We start from the raw sequence: 21,860 nt of genomic DNA on the forward strand, positions 1-21,860 counted from the left end.
AGATCACACAGTGAAAGAAAAAGGATTTATGTCTAAATTTGTCTGACTTGAAAATCCATACCCTTAACCAGTTGGTTAGTCCTCCTTAAATAAAAACAAAAACTATAACTAACTGAATGTCTGCTATTGTCAATTATCCCATTTAACCTCCTGATCCTTTTGCTGAATTCCTGAGTAATATTCTATTCTCAGGCAGAGTGTTAATGTAGCAGATTGGGTTAAGCCAGTGAAATCAAGCTTTGCTTTCTAGCTGAATAGGATTGGAGATGCCAGTGGTCATACATTTCAAACTAAATCAGAAATATTAATGACATCTGTCACCAAAAGGGGACAGGGAGGAAAGAGAAATGAAAAGAAATACTTTTTCTTTTTTCACTATTTCTCTGGTTTCTGTACATTAACAATCAGACCTCAAATGTTTTGAAAAGACAAAGTCAGTACAGTTTGGCTCTCAAATACTGATGAACTAAGGTATTTATTTATTCCTTATATTTCATAGCATTATCCAAATATAAACATCATAGATATATTCCTTTGATAAAAGTAAAAGCTTACAGACATTCCTTCCACCAAAGCGGAGTAGAGAGGAGTAGTAAGTCATGATTAGAGAAACAGAAACTAAGTACAGTAGCAAAGTGTAATTCATTACAATTTTATAGGCGTCCTTTGAGTATTCTCTTACTGAATGTGCTGTAGCGTCCTTTTGTAACACTTTGTAGTGTCCTTTTGAATCATTCACCTGAGGAAATGAAGTTCTCATGTACTGGTTCTAAATTTTAAATAGGCTTTTATACTTAAAAGCATCAATACACCATCACAGCACTTACGGGATACAGATTCAAGGGAACATTCAAAATGATCATTCATGTTGTTCCAGGTCACTGTTAGTACAGAGGAGGTATAATGAAGCTTTGGCTTCAATCCTTTAGTTTATGAGGAAATAAGTATTTTAAACATGCTTAACAGAGCTCTCCTTTCCTATTAAAAAAAGAAATCCCAAAACTCTTTATACCAGTAGAGTTTGCCAAATAGAGTTTGATGCCAGGGTGGCTAGGAAGGTAAAAAGCAAAAAAAGTTTTCTAAAATGTTCCAAGGCAATTCCTATTTCATTCCTCAAGAAAGTCTTATGTAAATCTGCTACTATTGACATTATTCCAGAGAAACACTTGTAACATCTGATCCTTCCTTTTCATAAAGCCCATGATACTTCAAAAATAATTTCTGTAGACAAGAAGTCAGCACAAAGCTGAACTCTACTCTTAAGATAATTGAAATGAAAATTAATTTTAGAGAAGCCTGTTATTAAAAAGTTGAAATAATTACAAAAGAACAAGACAAACAAATGAAGAAACAAAAACTCATAGACACAGACAATAGTGGTTACCAGAGGGTAAGGGGGGCGGGGGGTGGTAGATGAGGGTAAAGGGGATCCAATACATGGTGATGGAAAGAGAACTGACTCTGGGTGGTGAACGCACAATGTGATATAGAGATGATGTATTACAAAATTGTATACCTGAAACCTATGTAATTTTACTAACAATTGTCACCCCAAGAAACTTTAATAATAAAAAAAGTTGAATTGGCATTCTATATGAATCATACTATGTACATTAAACCTGTGTGAAAGTATTGAAATGTAACTATTTAATGAACTTTATTGGAGATATAATTAATTTCCAGCTGAAGAAAGACTATGATGCACAAATAAGAGGCATTAACTCATTTGTCAAAGGAAAAAGTAATATTGCAAAAAACCTTTAACCTTTGGGTCTCAATGCTGAAAATAAAGTTAAGATGTTCCAACTGTCATGTTTAAGTACACTTTAAAATCAAGTACAACAAACTGTGTTGTTAAATTTTTATGTTTTCTGTATATTACGATGTTTTGACATCTTAAAAAACCTTTCCGGCTAGCCAATTTTTAGAGATAGTAAGGGGTAAAGTGGGAGCATGCCTTTGACAGGAAACTAACCAATCCAGAGCCATACCTCCTCTCTCTGGCACATGCATCTTAGGAGGCAATATTCCTCTACTTACCAGGCCACTAGATGTCATCCTTATAGTTTAGAGCCCACAGAAATGATTCAAACTAGCAGTCCTTAAACTGCGTAACCTGTGCTGCCCTACCATTTCTGTAGAAACCTCAATACAGACTCTCCCTTCAGCACCCCTGTGCTCCTGCTTTCTGCCTCCTGACCACCCCGAGCCGTCCCTGTGTGTCCTTCCTGTGTGTAGGACCTGTGAGTATAATAAGCCTTTGTTTTCCTGAGTCTCTCCTCCAGTGGCCACTCTTCAGTGACCATCCCAGAACACAGAACACAAATAACAGGCAAATCTTTGCTCTATAGGTTGTTTGTAAGTTGTATGCACATTAAAGAATCTGAGTTTTAATGACTAAGCTAATCTTCCCCCAGATTCTTGTAGACACTGGCATATAGGAAAAAAGCCTTTCTCCACTAGTACAGGTTAACTGAAGGGTACATTTCTATGTCCACTTTGGAAATTACCTTAATTTTGCCACTGTTTTCTTAAATTGAACCCTGGCATAAAAGATACCATCTAAAATGAACAAGGCTCAGAAATAAGAATAGAAATTAAATACCCACCTGTGAAGGTGTACTGGTAAGTTCCATCTTTTCTTGTGATTTCTCCTTTGCTAGTCGAGCAGCTTCTTTAAATTCCTGAAACTTTTCTGCAAACTGAATATATAAAGACTATATACATTAACCAAATAAAAATAAGCCACAATGCCCACTTTTCACCTTGGTTTTCTTTCATTTCCTCAATAACTGACTCTTATACAAGCAACCTAGCCCTCAAATCAATTACAGGTGTAATATGAAAATGATGGAAAAAGAAACCTAATACCCAAACATTTGTACACTGTAAAGTACTCTGACAAATCTCATTCAAAAACATCACACTAGAATGAAGTTAGAATTTGGTGTCAGCTAGCTTACCTATGTCCCTCCTTGGTTGTTCAGATATACTTTACTAGGACCAAGCTGGGGGGTACAGGTTGGGAGTGGAATCAGTAAAGATTCCATTATGTTTATTTATCATGGAAAAAAATTGAATCTCTTAAGTATCCAACATCTCAGTATTTGGAGCATGCTTTTAACTTTTACTACAATGTAAACTCTTATATTATGTAAGGCATTTTATTTTCAACAATACAAAGAGCAATATTTACCATTATCACTAACTGACATTACTAAAATTTCATTTCTAAAGATTCCTAAACAACCAATGCACAGCAGCAGAAAGGAATAACATTAACTCCACAAAGGTCTTTAATATTGTTAACAATTTTTTTAAATTACTGTACATGAAATGCTAATTCTTAGGAACTCACAGGAATCTATAAACATCATGGCCACAAAACAGTATCTATTTGTTTTGGAAGTGGAAGCTAGTTTACCACTATTCTCAGAAAGAGCAAATTAGAGCTACAAAATAATGAAATTTAGAAGTCTAAAATCTCCATGCAACTGAAAACACCTATTAGAGTTGGTCATAAAAATATAACATTATAGTTCCCTCCTCAAACCCCATAAGCCAACACTAATTTCATTTCCATCCTAGGAAGAAAACCTTTGGTAGGAAAGGCTCATGATACTATGACCTGCTTTGGGTAGATGGAGGCGGGTCAAAATTCAAGTTGTCATTATTACAACTTTTCCTTCTTGTCTTAAACCTTGTCACCCACACCTACAACTTGTGGATGAGGGAACTGAATCTGTATTGCTATACTTTTCTAATTGAACAGAATATCTCCTTACCAAAAAAAAATCTGAATACAAAGCTAAAAAGACTTTATTCATGTTGGTGGAAATGAAATAAAAACAAAACCGTTTTTATTTTTATGTAATCTGTAGTACACAAAGTTTTTCTTACACAGATTTAGCATTCCAAAGTAGTTAATGTTTAAAATTCTTCTCAACTTCATAAAGACTTACACCATGGCTAATTTTTAAAGTCTTAGGTTTCCATGATAACAAAATACATTAAGTAATATCACAGTCTAAGCATAGCTGGAATTTTCCTCATACATCAACCTTAGGAGATCACACATTTCTTCCAATATTGCTACTCTCCCCTATTTCGAGAGGCCTCTGTCTAGAATTGCTTTCAGAGCCTTGTCTAGAATTGCTTTCAGAGCCTTCTCCAAACCCTTATAAGTGCTTTGATTTACTTACACATTTTAATGATAAAACAAGCCAAAATATTTACACGTTTGTTTCATTTAAGTAAAAGATTATAAACTCCTTTGGGTCCCCTACAGTCTACAAAGCATCAACATTAGACTCCAAGGTAGCTTGGAAAATAAATCATGATTTTGTCATCTCTAGACCAAAACACCTGAAAAAACTAACTGTAAAGTCTTGGAGCCAAGTCTACTGAATAAATAAACTAGACTTGGCTCTTGTTTCTTAATAGTCAATCCACACCCAAAATACTAGGATTCACTACCAGAAAGGTTGATCAACAGCAAATTTTTAAGGAAGAAAAAAGCTAACTCTAAGGAAGCTAAATAAAATTCTTGAAATATAAAAGCCATTTCTAGAAAAGAAATCAAATGAAAGGAGATAGTATAATTGGCAGAATTTAATAAACTATTCCTTTATTACATTAGCCAGCTGCCCATTAACCTGAAAGATGCAATAGAAAACTTATTTTATTGTCAGAATTACCTCGGCTCAAAAATCATTTCATGCAAGTTTATTTGAGAAATTATTCCACAATTTAGTTTCTGTGTTGTCAAGAGATTCAGCAGAGGTAGAATATAATTATAGTTCTAAATTTATTTATTTTTTGCTATAGTTTTTAATAGGCAATTCCAAAATAAAAGTTCCAAAAAGGTTCCAGATAATGGCAAAAGTATTAGAATAAACATATAATTTCTGAAGGGAATTTTTTATGGAAGGGCAATGCTCAAGCAGATGGCTGTGTCCTTGTCATGCTGAAATACTTTGAATCTAAAACTTACGACTCTACCATAGTTCAAGAAATGTATTTAGAGATTAGATGGGTGTAAGACAAACCAAATGATAACATTTGTTTCTTTTAATTATCCTACAGAGAATGACTTAAAATTACCAAGGCAAAAATTAAAATAGTCTTAAAATTGAGCTTTACACAACAATTTATATTAAAAAGGAAAAACATTTGGGGCTGCCCGATGGCTGAGTTGGTTAGAGCACGAGCTCTTAAGAATAGGGTTGCCGGTTCAATTCCCACATGGGCCAGTGAGCTGTGTCCTTCACAACTAAACTGATGACAGTGAGCTGCTGCTGAGCTGTCAGTGGGGCGGCCAGATGGCTCAGTTGGTTAGAGCGCGAGCTCTCAACAACAAGGTTGCCGGTTCAATTCCCTCATGGGATGGTGGGCTGCACCCCCTGCAACTAAAGATTAGAAACAGCAACTGGACCTGGAGCTGAGCTGCACCCTACACAATTAGATTGGGGGACAACAACTTGACTTGGAGCTGATGGGTCCTGGAAAAACACACTGTTCCCCAACATTCCCCAATAAAAATTTTTCAAAAAACACTTAAAAAAAAAAGTTAAAAACATTTGAAAGGACAGTGTTAAAGAATGTTTACAACGAAAATAAAAGGAAACAAAATAGCTTATCTCAACTACTGAACTATCTAATAATATCGTCAAGTCAATAAATATTCACGGAAGTATAAGGCTTTTTAAAAGAACTCATTTTTAAGAATCTGAAAGATTTCTATAAAAAATAGCTTTAGGTTTAATGTAAATATGAACAGTGTGTATTTACAGGAGCCTGATTACCTTGCACTTGAACAATTTAAACTTCCAAGCCATCAGATCCTGTGTATTCCAAATTACATATAAAGTGTTTCAAATGTAAGGTTATCCTTTTAATTAAATGCTTCAGAGAAGTTTTAAGTATAAATCCTGGGGTCTGGTGAGCATAAAATTTGAAGAACAAAATGAATAATACTCATCTCCTCGATCATCTTAGTAACCTGAGATTGCTTCCTTTTCCTTACATATCCTTTCCATGTGACATCCATAGAACTCAAGGTGCTGCTGGTATGGACACTGCATGGGCTTTTGCTTATAGGCAGGACAACTTTTATTTCCAGTCTTTAACCTGGGGATGTTCTGTATTCTGTGGGCTTTTCTGGCCACAGTAATTCACTTGGTTAGTATCTTCCCAGAACTCATGGTATCTACTGAATTTCACTTTACTTACTGAATCAGGAAGTTCAAAGTAATTCTCATTCAGATAATGCACAAATTTTCCCTAAACACAGTAATTTATATGTGTCTACTCTCATGTTAAAAAGATGAAGTCTATATCACTATCAGTTTGAGTTTTCACAATTCAGAAGAGCCTGGGTCTTGCAGACCATCTCCAACTAAGGGGGCAAAGCCTTAAGAAAAGTCCATTCTGAAGTGATAATCCCCACCTTTTATTTCCTGTCATACAGTTAACCACACAAATCCTTCTCAATCAATGGTGACAATTTTTAATGTGTGTAATGTATTTTCCAATTGACAGTAGAATCCAATCTCTTACTTCTTGCTCTAAAGTCACTATAGTTGTTTTTAGACTATCAAACATACTTCTCCTATATTTTATACTCCATCTGCCACTATATATTTAACACATCTGACTTCAGATGAAGATTTTCACTTGGATCTTATGATTTAACTTACTTTTGAAAGATGATGCTCAGAGGAGAATCCCAGTCCATAAACAGTGTTTGCCCGGCTATCGGCCCACTGGCCAAACTTCTGAGATGTTTTAGTAAATGTCATGTTTGGGGTGATGGTGCTATTGATTATTGCCTAAAAAATAAAAAAAAGTATGAGTAACTAGCTCAAAATTAGCAAGCAGACATTTAAACACAGGACTATTTAGTTACATAAAAACTTAGGATTCCTAATGAGGCACAACATTAAATATATAAAGACAGTTAATAGAAATGGTTTTATTACAAGTGACAGCACGGAAATATAACTACTAGAACTATAAATATAATGGCATTCAATCAAAAATTTCAAAATAAGTTTTAGTATGATGTAAAAAATTTTAAACAGTTTTTAGTGTGGTCAATTTCTTCCCTTTGAACATTTAGGATCAATATCTATTAATTGTGGATGATAGTCTCTAGAAGCAAGTAAGTTAGTTATGATACTTGTTTATTTAAAAGTAAGATCCCTCCCTCCAAAGAACCTTCCAAAAATGAATACGTCAATAGAAAAAATTTTCTATTTGTACACTAACTTTCTAAAATCCATAATCAAGAATTTTCTTAAAGCTGACTTACCTGAAATATGATACAGAAAAGACTTTCAATCATTTCGTACTTTTTATTTTACTCAAGGGAAAAACAAATCCCAAATATATACTTCACTTTTTTCTCATAAAGCGGTATAAATTCATGATATTGAAAATCAATATCATTTCTGTTTAACACACAGTCTCTTAGAAAACTAGTATTTTAGTATATTATTAAATATTAACTTTGGTTATCACTATACTATAATAGGTTTCAACTATTATTATAACATATTAACTTAAGTTCATTCCCCCTGCTAGTACTGTGAAAGTACAGAACCTTTTAAGCAGTCTAATGCCCCTAAAATTGAGATGCAAAGTGATTCCAATAATAAAAATACACATTATCAAATCTATAAGCAGTTTTTCTGGTGAACTATTAAATGTAGAATGAAAATCAAGCATTTTTAGAACAAAGCTAAATCTGTTTACCATGTAAACAGTACAATATACATATTTATGAGCTATGTAGGTATGGATGAAGTTATAATAATAAATGTTTGACACCTGTCCTGCTAAAGAACACAGGAGAGTGGCCTCTTGCTTTCTCTCAGACAGCAGATATGTTATCTGTTGTTATATGAGAACCCTTATCTTCGATTAAGCTTTTTTTTTTTTAACCTGACAAAATTTATGTACTCATACTCATATACCTCCTTACTCTTCAGTTCAAAAGCTGCTTTTCCTAGCATGTCATTTTAGATCCTACAAAACGTGGCTAATGAATGATGGCTCTAACTTCGGGGTTGTCATCAAATGAAAGACTAAATGGGAAAGAATATACAGTAGTGCCCCTTTATCCGCAGTTTCCCTTTCAACGGTTTCAGTTACCTGTGTTCAACAGCAGAAAATGTTAAATGGAAAATTCCAGAAATGAACAATTTGTAAGTTTTAAATTGCATGCCATTGTGCGTAGCATGATGAAATCTCTCACCATCCTGCCCGGGACGTGAATCATCTCTTTGTTGAGCATTATCCACATTGTACATGCCACCTGCCCATTCGTCACTTAGTAGCCGTCTCGGTTCAGCATCTGACTGCATGTGTTCGCGCCACCCTTATTTTACTTAACAATGGCCCCAAAGCACAAGAGTAATGATGCTGACAATTTGAACATGCCAAAGGGAAGCAGTGAAATGTATGTATGTATAGGAAAAAACATAGTACATATAGTGCTCAGTACTATCTGTGTTTTCAGGCATCCACTGGGGGTCTGAGAAGTATCCCATGTGGATGAAGGGGGACTACCATATGAACAAATGGTAAAGAATCATTTGGTTATTCAACTTTTTTTTATTGAGTACCTAATAATGCCAAGCACAAGTCTATAAACTTGAGATACAATAAGAGGCAACGTAATTGTGGATTACGTTCTAGAGCAAGAAGAGTCAGTCAATGAATAAGTAAATAAATAGCTATAATTACCAATGTAATTTCAGAGAATGGTAAATGCTGCGAAGACCCTAAGACCAGGATGTGATACGGAAAGGCTAGAAGGCAAGGACTGGCATGCACTACTTTAGATCTGGTGGTCCTTGAGTGTTCCCTGAGGAGGGTTCATTTGCGCTGCGCTTTGAGTGTTTTCCATGACAGAAGGGCATTTAACACGTGACCCTAATAACTCAAAAAGTAAGGTAGCAATAGGTTTTATAGGCATCTAAGAAAACTGACCCACATGCTGTTGGTCACTGACCTTCAACCTTAGCTATTTCAAATGGAACTTGTTTCTGCTTAAGAGTTCCATGTTAATCTCCATTCTTAACCTTTCCTTTAAAAACACATTTATTAGAATTCCTTGAGTAGAATGCTACAAAGAATCCATTTAAAAGAAAAATTTTAGTTCTTTAAAATAAATATGTCTCTCAATCCCAAAGTTCTTCTCCTTGCAAGGAAAACAGGTAGAAATGCTGTGTCATTACAGATCATGTAGTGCCCTGATCCTGGCCCTCGGCCATACTGATGTCTCTGCAGCATGATTAGAAAAACTTCAAGCAAACTTTACACTCACAGTCAAAGCACTGAGAACAAATGGACATTTTCTAATCAGGGGCACCTAAGGCCTTTTCAACTCTCATGTAGTGCAGAAACAGAAGTGGGGGTGGGAAGGAGAAAAACACTCATTTAGCCGCATCAAATAAACCACGACTGCTTACCAAAAAAACAATGACTCCTGCAGGGAACTGCAGTCGTTAACAACATCAGTATAGAAAAGTAACTAGAAAATGGAAAATGTGATAGAAAATATAACTGCCACAGAGGGTAGATTTTGTTAAAAGAATCAAAACAAAAACTTTTTCACAAGAGTTATTTAGGAGCCTAATAATTATAAGCGGCAAAATGTATAAAAAATGGAAATGCCAGAAGTAGTATTTCATATTGCTTCAGAAGGAAGAACACATGAGGATTATTTAATTCCATGGGACATGGGACTACTCCACTTCAACTTTATTTTTATGTACTATTTAATTCTCCTTTCTAATAAAACTATATCATCTTACCTATGGTTTGGGCTAAGACAGAAACCCAGGTTATAGAGAAGTGAAGCTTCAAATCAAGGAAAAGAAATAACACTATAGAGTGTAATACCCGTTAATTTCACTAAACAGTTACAAAATATGACAAAATTATTCATTAAAAAAGCTATTAATTAGAAATCAACTATTACTATTTCCCAAGTCCTTTAAATCCTCCAAATGAAAATGAAAAGGGTATCAATTATTCAAATAAATACATTAGTCACTTACGTACAAGACAAAGTGCAAATAGCCCCTGGGGTCCGACAATCTAGTTAAGGAGATTAGAAATGAACACACAGAGAAAAGACTGGAAGTTGAGCATTAAATTATCTTTTATTCCCCCAAATCACTAGGTAATATATAATTAATAGCCTTATAATATTAATAATGATAACACCGTGTTTCCCTGAAAATAAGACCTAGTCGGACCATCAGATCTAATGTGTCTTTTGGAGAAAAAATTAATATAAGACTGAGTATTATATTATATTATACTATACCCAGTCTTATTTTAATATAAGACCGGGTCTTATATTAATTTTTGCTCCAAAAGATGCATTAGAGTTGTCGGTCTGACTAGGTCTTAGTTTCGGGGAAACACGGTACTTAGTAGAGCAAAAATTCAAACCAGACAGTCCAGCTCTAGAGTCAGTGCTCTTAACCCTTACACTGCACTGCTGAAATATCAGAGAATGAAAAGGCCTCATGGCTTCACAAAAGCTTGAAGGAGAAGAATGGAGCCCTCATTCTACACAACTTATGTCTAGAAACTGATGGTTGGTATTTCATTACATGTGTGTTATTCAAAATCACTGATGAAAAATGGAATATTCCTTCTTTCTGAGGGTATATTATCCATCAGGAACTCACCTAAGTGTGCTGCAGATATTAACTCATTTAATCCTTGTAACTACCCATACTGAGGTGAGAACAATTAGGCTCAGAGAAGTAAAGTAACTTGCCAAAAGTCAAAACCTTAGTACGTGTAGAGCTGAGATGTGAACCCAGGCAGTTCATGCTCTTAAACATTAGATTATCTGCCCCTCCTACAAATAAAAACTAACGTCTTGTCCATATGCTTCTCTTCAGAATAAGAGATGTCAGCTTTTAATGTTGATATTGACAGATTTCATATGATTTAGGAATTCAGAACTGCGTACAAGTCTATAGAAGTTTATATGTAAAGAAATCTAGTTCCTCACTTGATCGTATGCTTCAAGAGTAGAAACTGTCAATTCTGTTTACCACTATACTCCCAGCACCTAGCATAGGACCTGACATATAACCGATATACAATGACTATTCATCAAATAAACTAACCTCAAATTTGTAGAATATTTTGGCATGTAACTCAATATAAATAAGGTGGTTAATCCAAGTAATTTAGTGGACAAAAAATGGTGTTATCTTTAAAATGATCAATTTTGGGGTTTTTTGGAAGTTTTAAAAACTCAAAAGGCAATATTTTATTTTAATGAAGATAAAAATCCTCTAAATAAAACTAAAATGCTATCCTGTATAAAACAAAATAGCAAGATTACTTACAGGAAATGTAACTTACCTTTGAGCCATCTAAACTGATTATCCTATACACGTTTCTTGTGCTGTCATAGAAATAAGACACAGTAACTGCGTGCTTGCTGGTGGGTACCCAGTTCTTCTTTGTGTTTGGGTCAATCTGGAAGACATGAGCACGAGTGCTGAAGATGGGTTGTTCCCTGTGGGGGAGAAAATAAAATGACAGACTGAAAGCAGCCAATTTTATTCCACTGTATAACAGAACATGGCACCTATGAGGAGGACTCCACGTAACCAAAAACACCCACATCCCTGAAAAGAACAGAAACTTTGTTTCAAATTTGAATATTCTAAGTATTCAATCATAAGCTTCTTTAAAACAATTACTGTCAATCTTCATTATTTGAAGATTCTGTATTTGTGAATTTCCCTGCTCAATAAAATCTATTTGTAATCCCAAAATGAATATTTGAGGTACGATCTTGGTCTTTTGTAGTGGAAAATGTGAGCCACCTGACGTGTATGTTTCTTTCTGAGGCGATCAAGGTAACACTGACCTCTTGTTACGGCTCTAATACTATGTGCCCTTTTTTAAAAAAAAAATCTATTTAGCACCAGGTATTTTGCATTGTTGTTTTTTTTTTGTTGGTGCTTTCACTGTTTAAAATGGTCCCCAAGCATAGTTGTGAAGTACTGTCTGTTCCTAGGGGCAAGAAGGCTGTGATGTGCCATATGGAGTAAATATATGTATATAAGCTTTGTTCAGGCACGAATTATGTAGTGTTGGCCATGAGTTCAATGGTAATGAATCAACAGTATATATTAAATAAGGTGTCTTTAAACAGAAACACACATAAAACAAGGTTATGTAAAAGACCAGTTGATGAAAAGGTTATGACAAAAGGCACGCAGGAAAATAACTTTATATTCCCCCTAGGAGCAATGGTTCAAAATTTGCTCATTGAGCGTTCATGATTTCTTTATAGAATGTAACTACTGCTAATAATGAGAATCAACTCTACCCTTTTAAAATACAAATCTTGTATTTGACCTTCGCTAGGTTAAAAGTTTTTACCCATTTAAAACTACGTTATTCTGGGGAGCCACTGAGAGCTTGCTCCCTGTCATATGTCATCAGTTTAGCTCAAATAAACTCATCGAAATTCTCTACAGGTTTGGATGTTTCTTACGCCAACAAGACCAACAAAATCCTTATAGATTAGCACAGAGAAGTTCAAAAAAATAAAAAGATGAAAGAGGAACTAACAAAGAGACAAACTTTTTCTTTTCTTTTTTTTTTTTTAAGTAATGGATGAGGGAGGATCACTGAGAACTCAATGTCTTGAAGAGTTAACAGAAATAGCAACCTGCCTGGACTAGAACATGCTATAAATTGAAAGTGTAGTCTACACCACATGTTTTGTAATTTGGAGAAATTTCTAACCAATTGGAGCCTCAGTTTCCTCCTATCTAAAATAAAGAATAAAAAAAGTACATTATTCTGGTAATAGGTAAATAACTTACTGAGGAATTTACGTTCAGTAACATCTCTACTATATTGAAAAGTATGTGGAAAACAAAGTAGCTCACCACCATAGTATCTTTCACTTAGATCAAGCACGGCCTTAGACATACAATAGAGATTTTTAAAATTATAATGTCAAGAACCAAAACTACTGAAAAATACATACTCAAAATATGATCATTATAGATTTTACAGTCTGAAAAACAAGCATGAGATTACCTGTACATAACAGAAGCTTCATAACGCAAAATTTTCCAAGTTCTGAGTAAAATTCTTTTGAAAACAGCATTTACCAGGCTTTTTTGGAGCCCAAATAACACAACACCTTTCTTTCTTAAAGCAGCTTAAGGTCCTAAAGAGAAATTTAACTGGCATTATGTAATATGTAATTAATTAAAATTAATTTTTTAATTTTAAAGAAAAGAGAGTATGGAAAAAAGGGAAATTAGAAAATAGGTAAGGCAAATCAGGGTCCGTGACAAAATGGTCTTTTGGGTCAATAATAATGGGGAGAGTGTCACATGTCTATGACTACTGCAATCTTTGGAAAGGTGGTGTGAAAGGGAGGTACGTTCCTTGTAGGTAACCGAGCTCTTCCCAGTTTTATCTCTGGAAACTTCCATAACAACCTCTCTTACTAAAAAAATCTCTTTTGAAAGGAAGTGATACATTTTATGCCATTCCCTAAAAAGTGACAGAAAGTCATCATTTCTAATTCAACTACTACCATATATGGATTCCTTCAACAAATAATTATTAACAATCTGGCAAGGCATTGTTACAGAATATAGAATTCTTCTGAATTGGAAGATCTTATTTATTCCCTCTTTCCCCATTCTCGATCCTTGTTATTCAGTGAGACTGGTCCTACTCTTGAGTTATCTTCCAAAAATGCTGCAACCTCTAGTTTTCTTTTTTCACCTTTTAATTAAAGTTCTAGGTATAACTGTAGTTGGTCAGACCAACTGTGACTAGTTCCAATTCACAGGGAAATCAAATCATATGAAACTATATTTATTAAGGCATGTACGGAAGGAAAGTGGGACACACAAGTCTTTACTGACTTGATAAATTTTTTTTTTTCACTTGACGGGGTGAATTTTTAAATAGTGCAGATTGGTAATTATAGGAATGTGTTCTAAAAAATGTATTTTCTAAAAAACTAAAATCGTTGATAACACAGTGATATTGTTTTTGCAATCATCAAATTCTTATTCAATGAAAATGCAACGTTTTGAATCCAGTAATAATTCCCACATCACATTAGTTCACTCAATCGAATTAATCTGCACAATCTGTGCAATTTAATTCCCTTCTGAATAAAAATCTTTGGCATAAACTAGCTTTTTTATAAGCAAATTACACTTGATATCAACTAAATATACTGCTTTCTCCAGTTCTCTTCTCAATAGCTGATTTCTGAAAGAAAGTTACAGTTTAAGATTTCTGTGGTCAAAAGCCTATCCCTCAAAGTCTGGATGATAAAGACTGAAAAAATAATAATTTCACTGCTGATACAGGGAACAGAATTGCTAGAAGTAATGAGGATGTTACTACATCTCTCAGAGTATACTAACAACTGATTCAAACTCTGGTTGAATATCTACTACATGCCAAAAACTGGTAGAGAGATGGTGCCCACCCTTGAAAAATCCAATCTGGTGAGGGAAGACAGATACGTTAAAAAATAAAATGCCCTTCACCATGATAGATTCCCTTAAAGTGACTGAGGGCTGCCACGGACAAATTGATGCCTACGTAGAATATGAGACAAAGCATGGTGCAGTGGAAAGATGGCATAGCACATGGCACGTGTAGCAAAAACCTCAGTGAGAATGAGCACCTTGGAGGAATGAGGCTACATATGAAGAGAGAAGCCAGTTCATGAGGGTCCTGGCTGGAAACTAATGAAAGATGTAAATACAGAACAGCCTTGCATTTTAAAAAAGGTGTATTTGGTATCACTGGAGAGGGGAGATTGGAGGGAAATAACATTGGACATAGGGAGGCTAGTCAGAACCTCACAAAAGAATTCCAAGTATTAAAAAATAAAAAGGATAGGTGATAGGGAGCAGGAGGAAGACTCGAGGAGGGATTAAACATCAACTTAGAAAGTAGAATCAATAAAAATAACGACTGGATATAAGGCAATGGTTCTCAAATAGGGGGTGATTTGTCTCCCAGGGGGCATTTCACAAAGTCTGGAGACGTTTTTGGTTGTCACAACTGAGGGAGATTGCTATTGGCATCTAGTGAGAAGAAGCCAGGGATGCTGCTAAACATTCACAAGGCACAGGACAGCCCCCACAAACAAACAATTATCCAGCCAAAATGGCAAGAGTGCTGAGGTTGAGAAACCCTCACACAGGACATGAAGGAAGAACCTGAGTCTCCTGGGTCTCTGGTTTGGGTGACTGAAAAGAGCAGTGCCACTAGCCAGGATGGGAAACAAAAAGTAACGTATACTAGGATTGGAGGGATGGAGAGGGAGAAGATGAGCTCAGTTTTGACCAAATTCAGATGCTTTGCAAGGGCTTGAATATAAACCTGTCAAAACAGGAACTTAAAAATATTAGTTTGGAGCTCAGTAAAGAAAATCAGACTGGCGGGGAAAGTTTGGAAATCATTAAGAGATCTTATCACTAGTCTGTTTAAGATACATTTCATTATAATTACTATGTATAGTGCCAGGTAGGTACTAGACTTATCAGGGGGAATCACTTCGTAAATTATATAAACGTCTAACCACTATGCTGCACACCTGAAACCAATATAAAATAATACTGAATGTCAACTATAATTGAAAATTTTAAAAAGATACATTTCAACAGTAAGTATGTAGATAAATTTCATTTTAGAGGAAAGCTGAAGAAGCAGTAGAGAAGCTATACCTGAAATCTTAAAGCTCTTATCTTTTGAAAGAATCTGGAAAGCATTTGAAACTGTCCCAAGTGTCCAAGTGTTAAAGTTAGTACTTTTTCAAAAGAAACTGGATGGCACTCATAAATAAAGGCTAGACACACTACTTCCTTTACAACAATTCAAATACTAACTGCATCAAACACGAGCATTTCCCAAAGTATGTTCTATGAAACAACAGTCCTGGAAATGAGTGTTCCATGTTTAAATAACTTCTGCAAACCTGCATTATGCCCCATTCTGAAATATTTATAATTAGTATATTAAAGGTTCTGGGAAGTCCTCCTGTAAAGAAACCCATTTAACCCTGAATAACCCAGCACGTGGCAAAATTATTTGACCCCAGAGTTCTTTTACACATTAACACATTAACATCTCATAGGACGTATATTTATAACCACAGAATGAGAATCAAAAGATAAATTTTGAGGTAAATACATCTCACTGAAAGCTAGTCTGCGTATTTTACCATCTTTGTTGACATTACTAATTGTCACTCAAAAATACATATAAAAGACATAATACAAAATTATGGCCTTATTTAACAATGATTACATAATAATTTCTTAAATAGTTAATGTTAACTCAAAGTAATTTCTAAGAAATTAAATATTATTCCAGAATTCAATTTTTAAAGCAAATAAATTTTGGCATGAAATGCTTTAAGCTAGCTTAGAGAAACAAAACTAAACACCCAGATACACACACATTTTAATGCTAGAAAATCATCTACTTTGTAATTTACTATATCAATAATCAGGACAATGAGTAGTTCCAACGATCTTACTGTAAAAGAAAAGCTTAGTGGAGCATTTTCCAGTTGGTTCATAAAATAATTCCAGGAAGCTAGTATAAGATTAATTCTGAAGTTCTTTATCTTGGGCTACAATTCTGTACAAGTTCTATATACAGTGATGGACTCTAAACTTAATATGAATATGGAAAATTGAAAGAAAGGAAGTGTAAGATAACATCTGAGAAAAATGTAGTAAAATCAGAATTTTGTTTTTAAAATAAAGTTTATTCAAACTTTAGAGTTGACAGAAAGAATTGCCATATTTAACTCTTAGGCATCCGTGTAATAAGAAATGAGGATCATAAAAAATGGAGCAAAACAAAAAAACTATTTGCCAAGATCTACATATAATTGTTTTTAGCTCTAGAATATGTATATACATATTCTAGAGCTAAAAAAAAAAAAGCACAAAGTTAACATTCATCATTTGGATAGCTTTGATTTTTAAAAAATCAATGATGATACTTTTAAAAATTACTAGTGAAGTCTATATATTTGCAAACATTGTAATTATTCCATAAATTTTTGTTCCAAGGAAGTGCAAAGGTATGGGTCAAAGCTCAAGGGAAGAAAGAGAAATTACACATTTCCTAGTCTTGTTTTAGTATCTAGCTTACAAATATCCTTTTCAGATATATAAGAACAATTAGATATTGTAGCAAATGGGCTATAAAGAAGATTATGTTTTCAAATAACTCCCTGACTTTTTAATTTTTCAAAAGAAAGTAGCCTGGAAAACGTATAGGAAACAAGGTGCATGATATTTTCCACTGAGACTCTGACACTGTACAGACACTGTTGGCTGACTATCCACCATTTCTCCTCACTCCCTCCTAATATACTTCGGATATTGTGCTGGCACTACACCCTCCTCCACACCGCTGTGAGCTTCACTCAATAATCATGGCAATCCCTTTCTCCTTGCCAGAAGTTGGTTTAGGAATGGACCTCTAAAGCAATTCTAGCCAATGAAATAACAAGGGATGGTGTGCTGGAAGCTTCTGGGTACACCCCCAAAGAGATACACACATAAGAAGGAATGTTCTTTTAAATAATATTGTGCTTGGAGTGACACCTGTGCCTGAAGAAGTCATCTAGCATTGTGAAGGCAGCTAACAGGAGAACAAAGCCAACACTGTTTGCTAAGAATAGCAGATGGAGAGACAAAGAATCTGGTTCCTTGATTACGTCATTAAACCAATGAATCAGCCTCCAGGCTTCTTATGTGATAAAACAAGTTTCCTAATTGCTCCAGGCAGTTGTCATTTTTAAAATTACACAACTAATAACTGAAGAAAGAGGCTTCTACATAATAAACTCTGAAATAATGTGCCCCCAATAAAATATAAGTGGTGGTCTTCCAGAACTTCTGACCAGCTATCTACACACTGGTCATTTATTAATGTCATAACACATCCCCACAGTATATACAATTAAGTTTTGGGGGAACCCATTTAAAATTATAATTGAAAAATGATCAAACTAACTGCATTGAAATAGGTGAGAGGAAGAAATGTGGTATTGAGAGTTTACTATCAATTAACTTTCTGCTATAATGATTTAATATCCAAAGCTTTTAATCAAGAAATAGCAGTATAAAAGCGTATCAGAGCTATGGCGGCAACCACCAAGAGAAATAAAATTTGGAATTTTTGAAAGCAGTTGCCTCTGGCAAAGGGGCTAGATGAAGGAAGGGTTGAGCTAGGGAATTAGTACTTGTCTTTACAAACCTTTAAGTACTATTTAATTTTTTAACCTTGTACAGGCACTTAAAGATTTTTTTTTTTAAATGGTACTGTGGAGGAAACTGCACTTACATCACAATAACACTGAGAACAGAATGTGTTTAGGGGCCGCTTTTGAAGATGGCCAAAGAATCATAGAATAAGTGACCATTTTTAATAGCCTGGAACTCAACTACTAAAGGGTGCAGAAGATGAAAGTGCTCCTATGATTCACACAGAGGAATAAGGGGAAAGTAGGAGAGGAGCAGAAATCCAACCTTGCCTAACTGCAGGACCGGAAGTACTGAGGTCTGTCCACTTCTTTGTGAAAACACCCTCCTTCATCAGAATATACACAAAAGACAGACAACATTCTATCTTGAGCTTGGTGTTTGGAGTTTGGAGAGAAGCTGGATCATACTGGTTATGGCCAAAAGGACATGAGCAAGGGTAAGACAAGGACGGGACAGACACTAGTGACCACGTAATTCAGATGTAATGCCAGGAGAGTTTAGTTTTCAGTGCCATTGAGATGCACTGCATGTCTTCAGACAAGCTGGAGCTCAAGCACTGGAGTTTCTTCAAAAGAAGTGTGCTGTGCAAATTAATAATATGAATTGTAATTCCAAAGGATAATCAAGGAACTGGTTTAACTACCCCCGGCCCTGTCCTCCAACGCATACACATGTAAGAAAAATGGTATTGACTAAAATAGCTGTTTTGATGCTGGTCAAAGATTGTGACTGCATATTACCAACTATGTATTTCTATTAACACGTTATGGTAATAACAGCTGATGCTTATACATTTAGAATGTTTTTTTTAAACACATGTTTACTTTGAGGAAAGCAGAGATTATTCTACTAATGGCTACCCAACACCTAGTTGTACTGCGAGAACTCCATCTAGTGATAAACCGAAAACATAGCAGGCATGTTTTTTAAAATTTCCGGGGGGCGGGCGGCTAGCTCAGTTGGTTAGAGCACGGGTGCTCTGAACAACAAGGTTGCCAGTTAGATCCCCACATGGGCCACTGTGAGCTGCACCCTCCACAACTAGATTGAAATAACTACCTGACTTGGAGCTGATGGGTCCTGGAAAAACACACTTAAATAAAAGTTAAAAAAAAATTTCCAAGTTACTACACATATAGTAAACACAAAATTGTAAAGTGACATTGCTATAACAGAGACATACCACTTAAAACACGATGCCAACAACTACAAAATGTCTTTTCTGAAACGATTTTTTAAAAATGTATGATCTGAATTTCTTGGTCTTTTAATTGGCTAACTACACATTCAAATGAAAGCTTTTTTTAGAAAATCACTGTTACATCACAACAACTGAGCATTAGAAACACCTTCATGACATCAAATATTTAATTGGCATATCTGAAGAAAATATCATCAAATAAATTAAAATTTTCCGTTTGGCATTTAAGATTATTATAGAACTATACTTTAACAGTAACAATATTGTTTACATTCCTTATATATTACCCCTCATTGTAAGAGTAGTTTTTATCAATCTCAGTCCTTTAATTAGGCCACAGCACTAATTATTAAGAGTGACTGTAGGACTTACTTTCCTTAGGCACTTCAACCAGTAGCTAACATTTAAAAGATCAAGGGATATGCCAAAATTCATAGTAAGGAGCAAACAAGTCCACTGAGTGTGTGTGTGTGTGTGTGTGTGTGTGTGTGTGTGTGTGTGTAAGCTCAAAAAACCTGGCTTGCTATTTATTAAATAAATGACAAATGACATTATCTCTGTTCCTCCTCCCCAATTAACACCCTATCCATTTTGGATAAAATACTGGGTGTTTTTAAAGGTATCAAGAATGTCTGATAACTCAAAACATTTAAAAGTATTACTGCTTATGTTTGTTTAGAAAAAGAAAAAAAGTATTACTGCATTTTCAATTATATTAGACTTTAAATATTCTTCTCTTCCCAGATGATTTCAACTAAATAAAGCTAAAGTTTGAGAAATGACTATATACACTAGGGAAATCTAAGGTAAATAACCTCTTGTTAATGAGAATTTAATTCTGATTAATATAGGTGGCACATTCCTAAATCTAAAATAACTGTCTAGTAGACATCCAATTCCTGAAAACTTTTAAAATAAATTAAATGTTAAAAGATTATTTAAGTTCTAATACCAATAATATTTCAAGGAACAATAATACTCTTAGGTACTCTTTTTCCTGTATACCTACTATGAATTAACCAAATGGATATTCAATCTACATAGTATGTGAACAAGTATATATTCTAAAAAATAAACCCAGCATTGAAGAAAAAGCTCTGAAGGTATTTTGGAAACATATTAACATTTCCTACATTTAAATAGTGGTTGCATGAATGTTATATTATTCCCTGTATTACACTGAATGCTCAAAACAAACAATAAAATCTCATACCATTTCTCTAGAATTCTTACTGATGCTTCAAAATTTGAATAATCAGCCACATTTTATTTTATACATATGTAGATGAGTTAACTGCTGTGCAAAATTCTATTCTATGATTAGAACTGCACTATCCAATATGGCAGCTTCTAGCCTTTCAACTGTAAATTTTATGAAATTCAAATTCAGATCAAGTATTTTCAATAAAAATTTTAACATCCAAATTGAGATGTGCTCTAACTACAAAATACATAATGGATTTCAAAGACTTAATATGAAAAAAAGAATGTAAAATGATCACAATGATTTTTTATTAATCATATGTTAAAAAGATAAGATTTGGGATATTTTGCATCAAACTGTATTAAAATTGATTTCATCTTTTCAAAAAATGTAAAAGTAAATTTAAAATTACATATGTTGTTCACATTGTATTTCAAGTAGAAAATACAGAACTGTTTTATGTAGCCATTTCCTTACTGATAGACATGTAGGTTATTCCAGTGTTTTCACTATTACAAACAATGCCCTTATATGATTACCTGTGCACACATGCAAGAGATATACTCTTATAAAAGCAGAATTCCTGGTAATAAGAGTATAAACCATAGCACATTTCCAAATTGCTCTTCACAGTATATGTACCAATTTATACTCTTAACATTTCCTCCCAACAATTAGTAATGTCCAAATAACATCTTTAATTTGTGCCAAATTGATGGGCATGAAATAGCATTTCACTGTTGCTTTAATTTACATATTCCTGATTACTTGTGAGACTGAGGAGCTCTTTGTGTATTTCTGAACCCAGTGGATTTCTACACTTATTCCTAAACTCGTTTAAAACCTTATTTTAGGTCCAGAGAGTGAAAACACCGGAACCCAAAATTCAGCACTCAAACCACATGTACGGGAACATCTCATATATACAATTCTAGCCAAACGTATAAACTTAACTAAGGCTAACAACCACTAGAGAAAGGCAGAGTTGGTTATTTTTCTAAATCTGCTAACATTTAATGTTTAAAAATCAATATAGTATAGATACAGCATATATTTTCTGCTTTTTTTTCCAAAGGTAAATTACGGTTCTTTGGTAGTTTTAGTTTTATATAATAAATTG

The 21,860-nt window shown here is 34.4% G+C and overlaps 1 protein-coding gene across 2 annotated transcripts in view; it reads right to left on the reverse strand.

The window, feature by feature from the left end:
* The window catches only part of HOMER1 (homer scaffold protein 1), a 117,458-nt gene that overhangs the window by 64,782 nt on the left and 30,816 nt on the right, over positions 1-21,860 (reverse strand). Inside the window, exons 2-4 of one of the 2 annotated variants that reach the window (XM_074328799.2) lie at positions 11,401-11,517; positions 6,699-6,830; positions 2,610-2,702 (exon numbers count right to left, since the gene is read on the reverse strand). In XM_074328799.2, coding sequence (XP_074184900.1) covers positions 2,610-2,702; positions 6,699-6,800 — 195 coding nt within the window. In that variant the 5' untranslated portion in view covers positions 6,801-6,830; positions 11,401-11,517. Of the gene's footprint in view, positions 1-2,609; positions 2,703-6,698; positions 6,831-11,400; positions 11,558-21,860 lie in introns of both variants that reach the window. The other variant, XM_019728184.3, reaches the window with a different exon arrangement.

Source organism: Rhinolophus sinicus, chromosome 3 (assembly GCF_057876585.1).
Source record: "Rhinolophus sinicus isolate RSI-liver-muscle chromosome 3, RSI-T2T, whole genome shotgun sequence".
Lineage (NCBI taxonomy): Eukaryota > Metazoa > Chordata > Mammalia > Chiroptera > Rhinolophidae > Rhinolophus > Rhinolophus sinicus.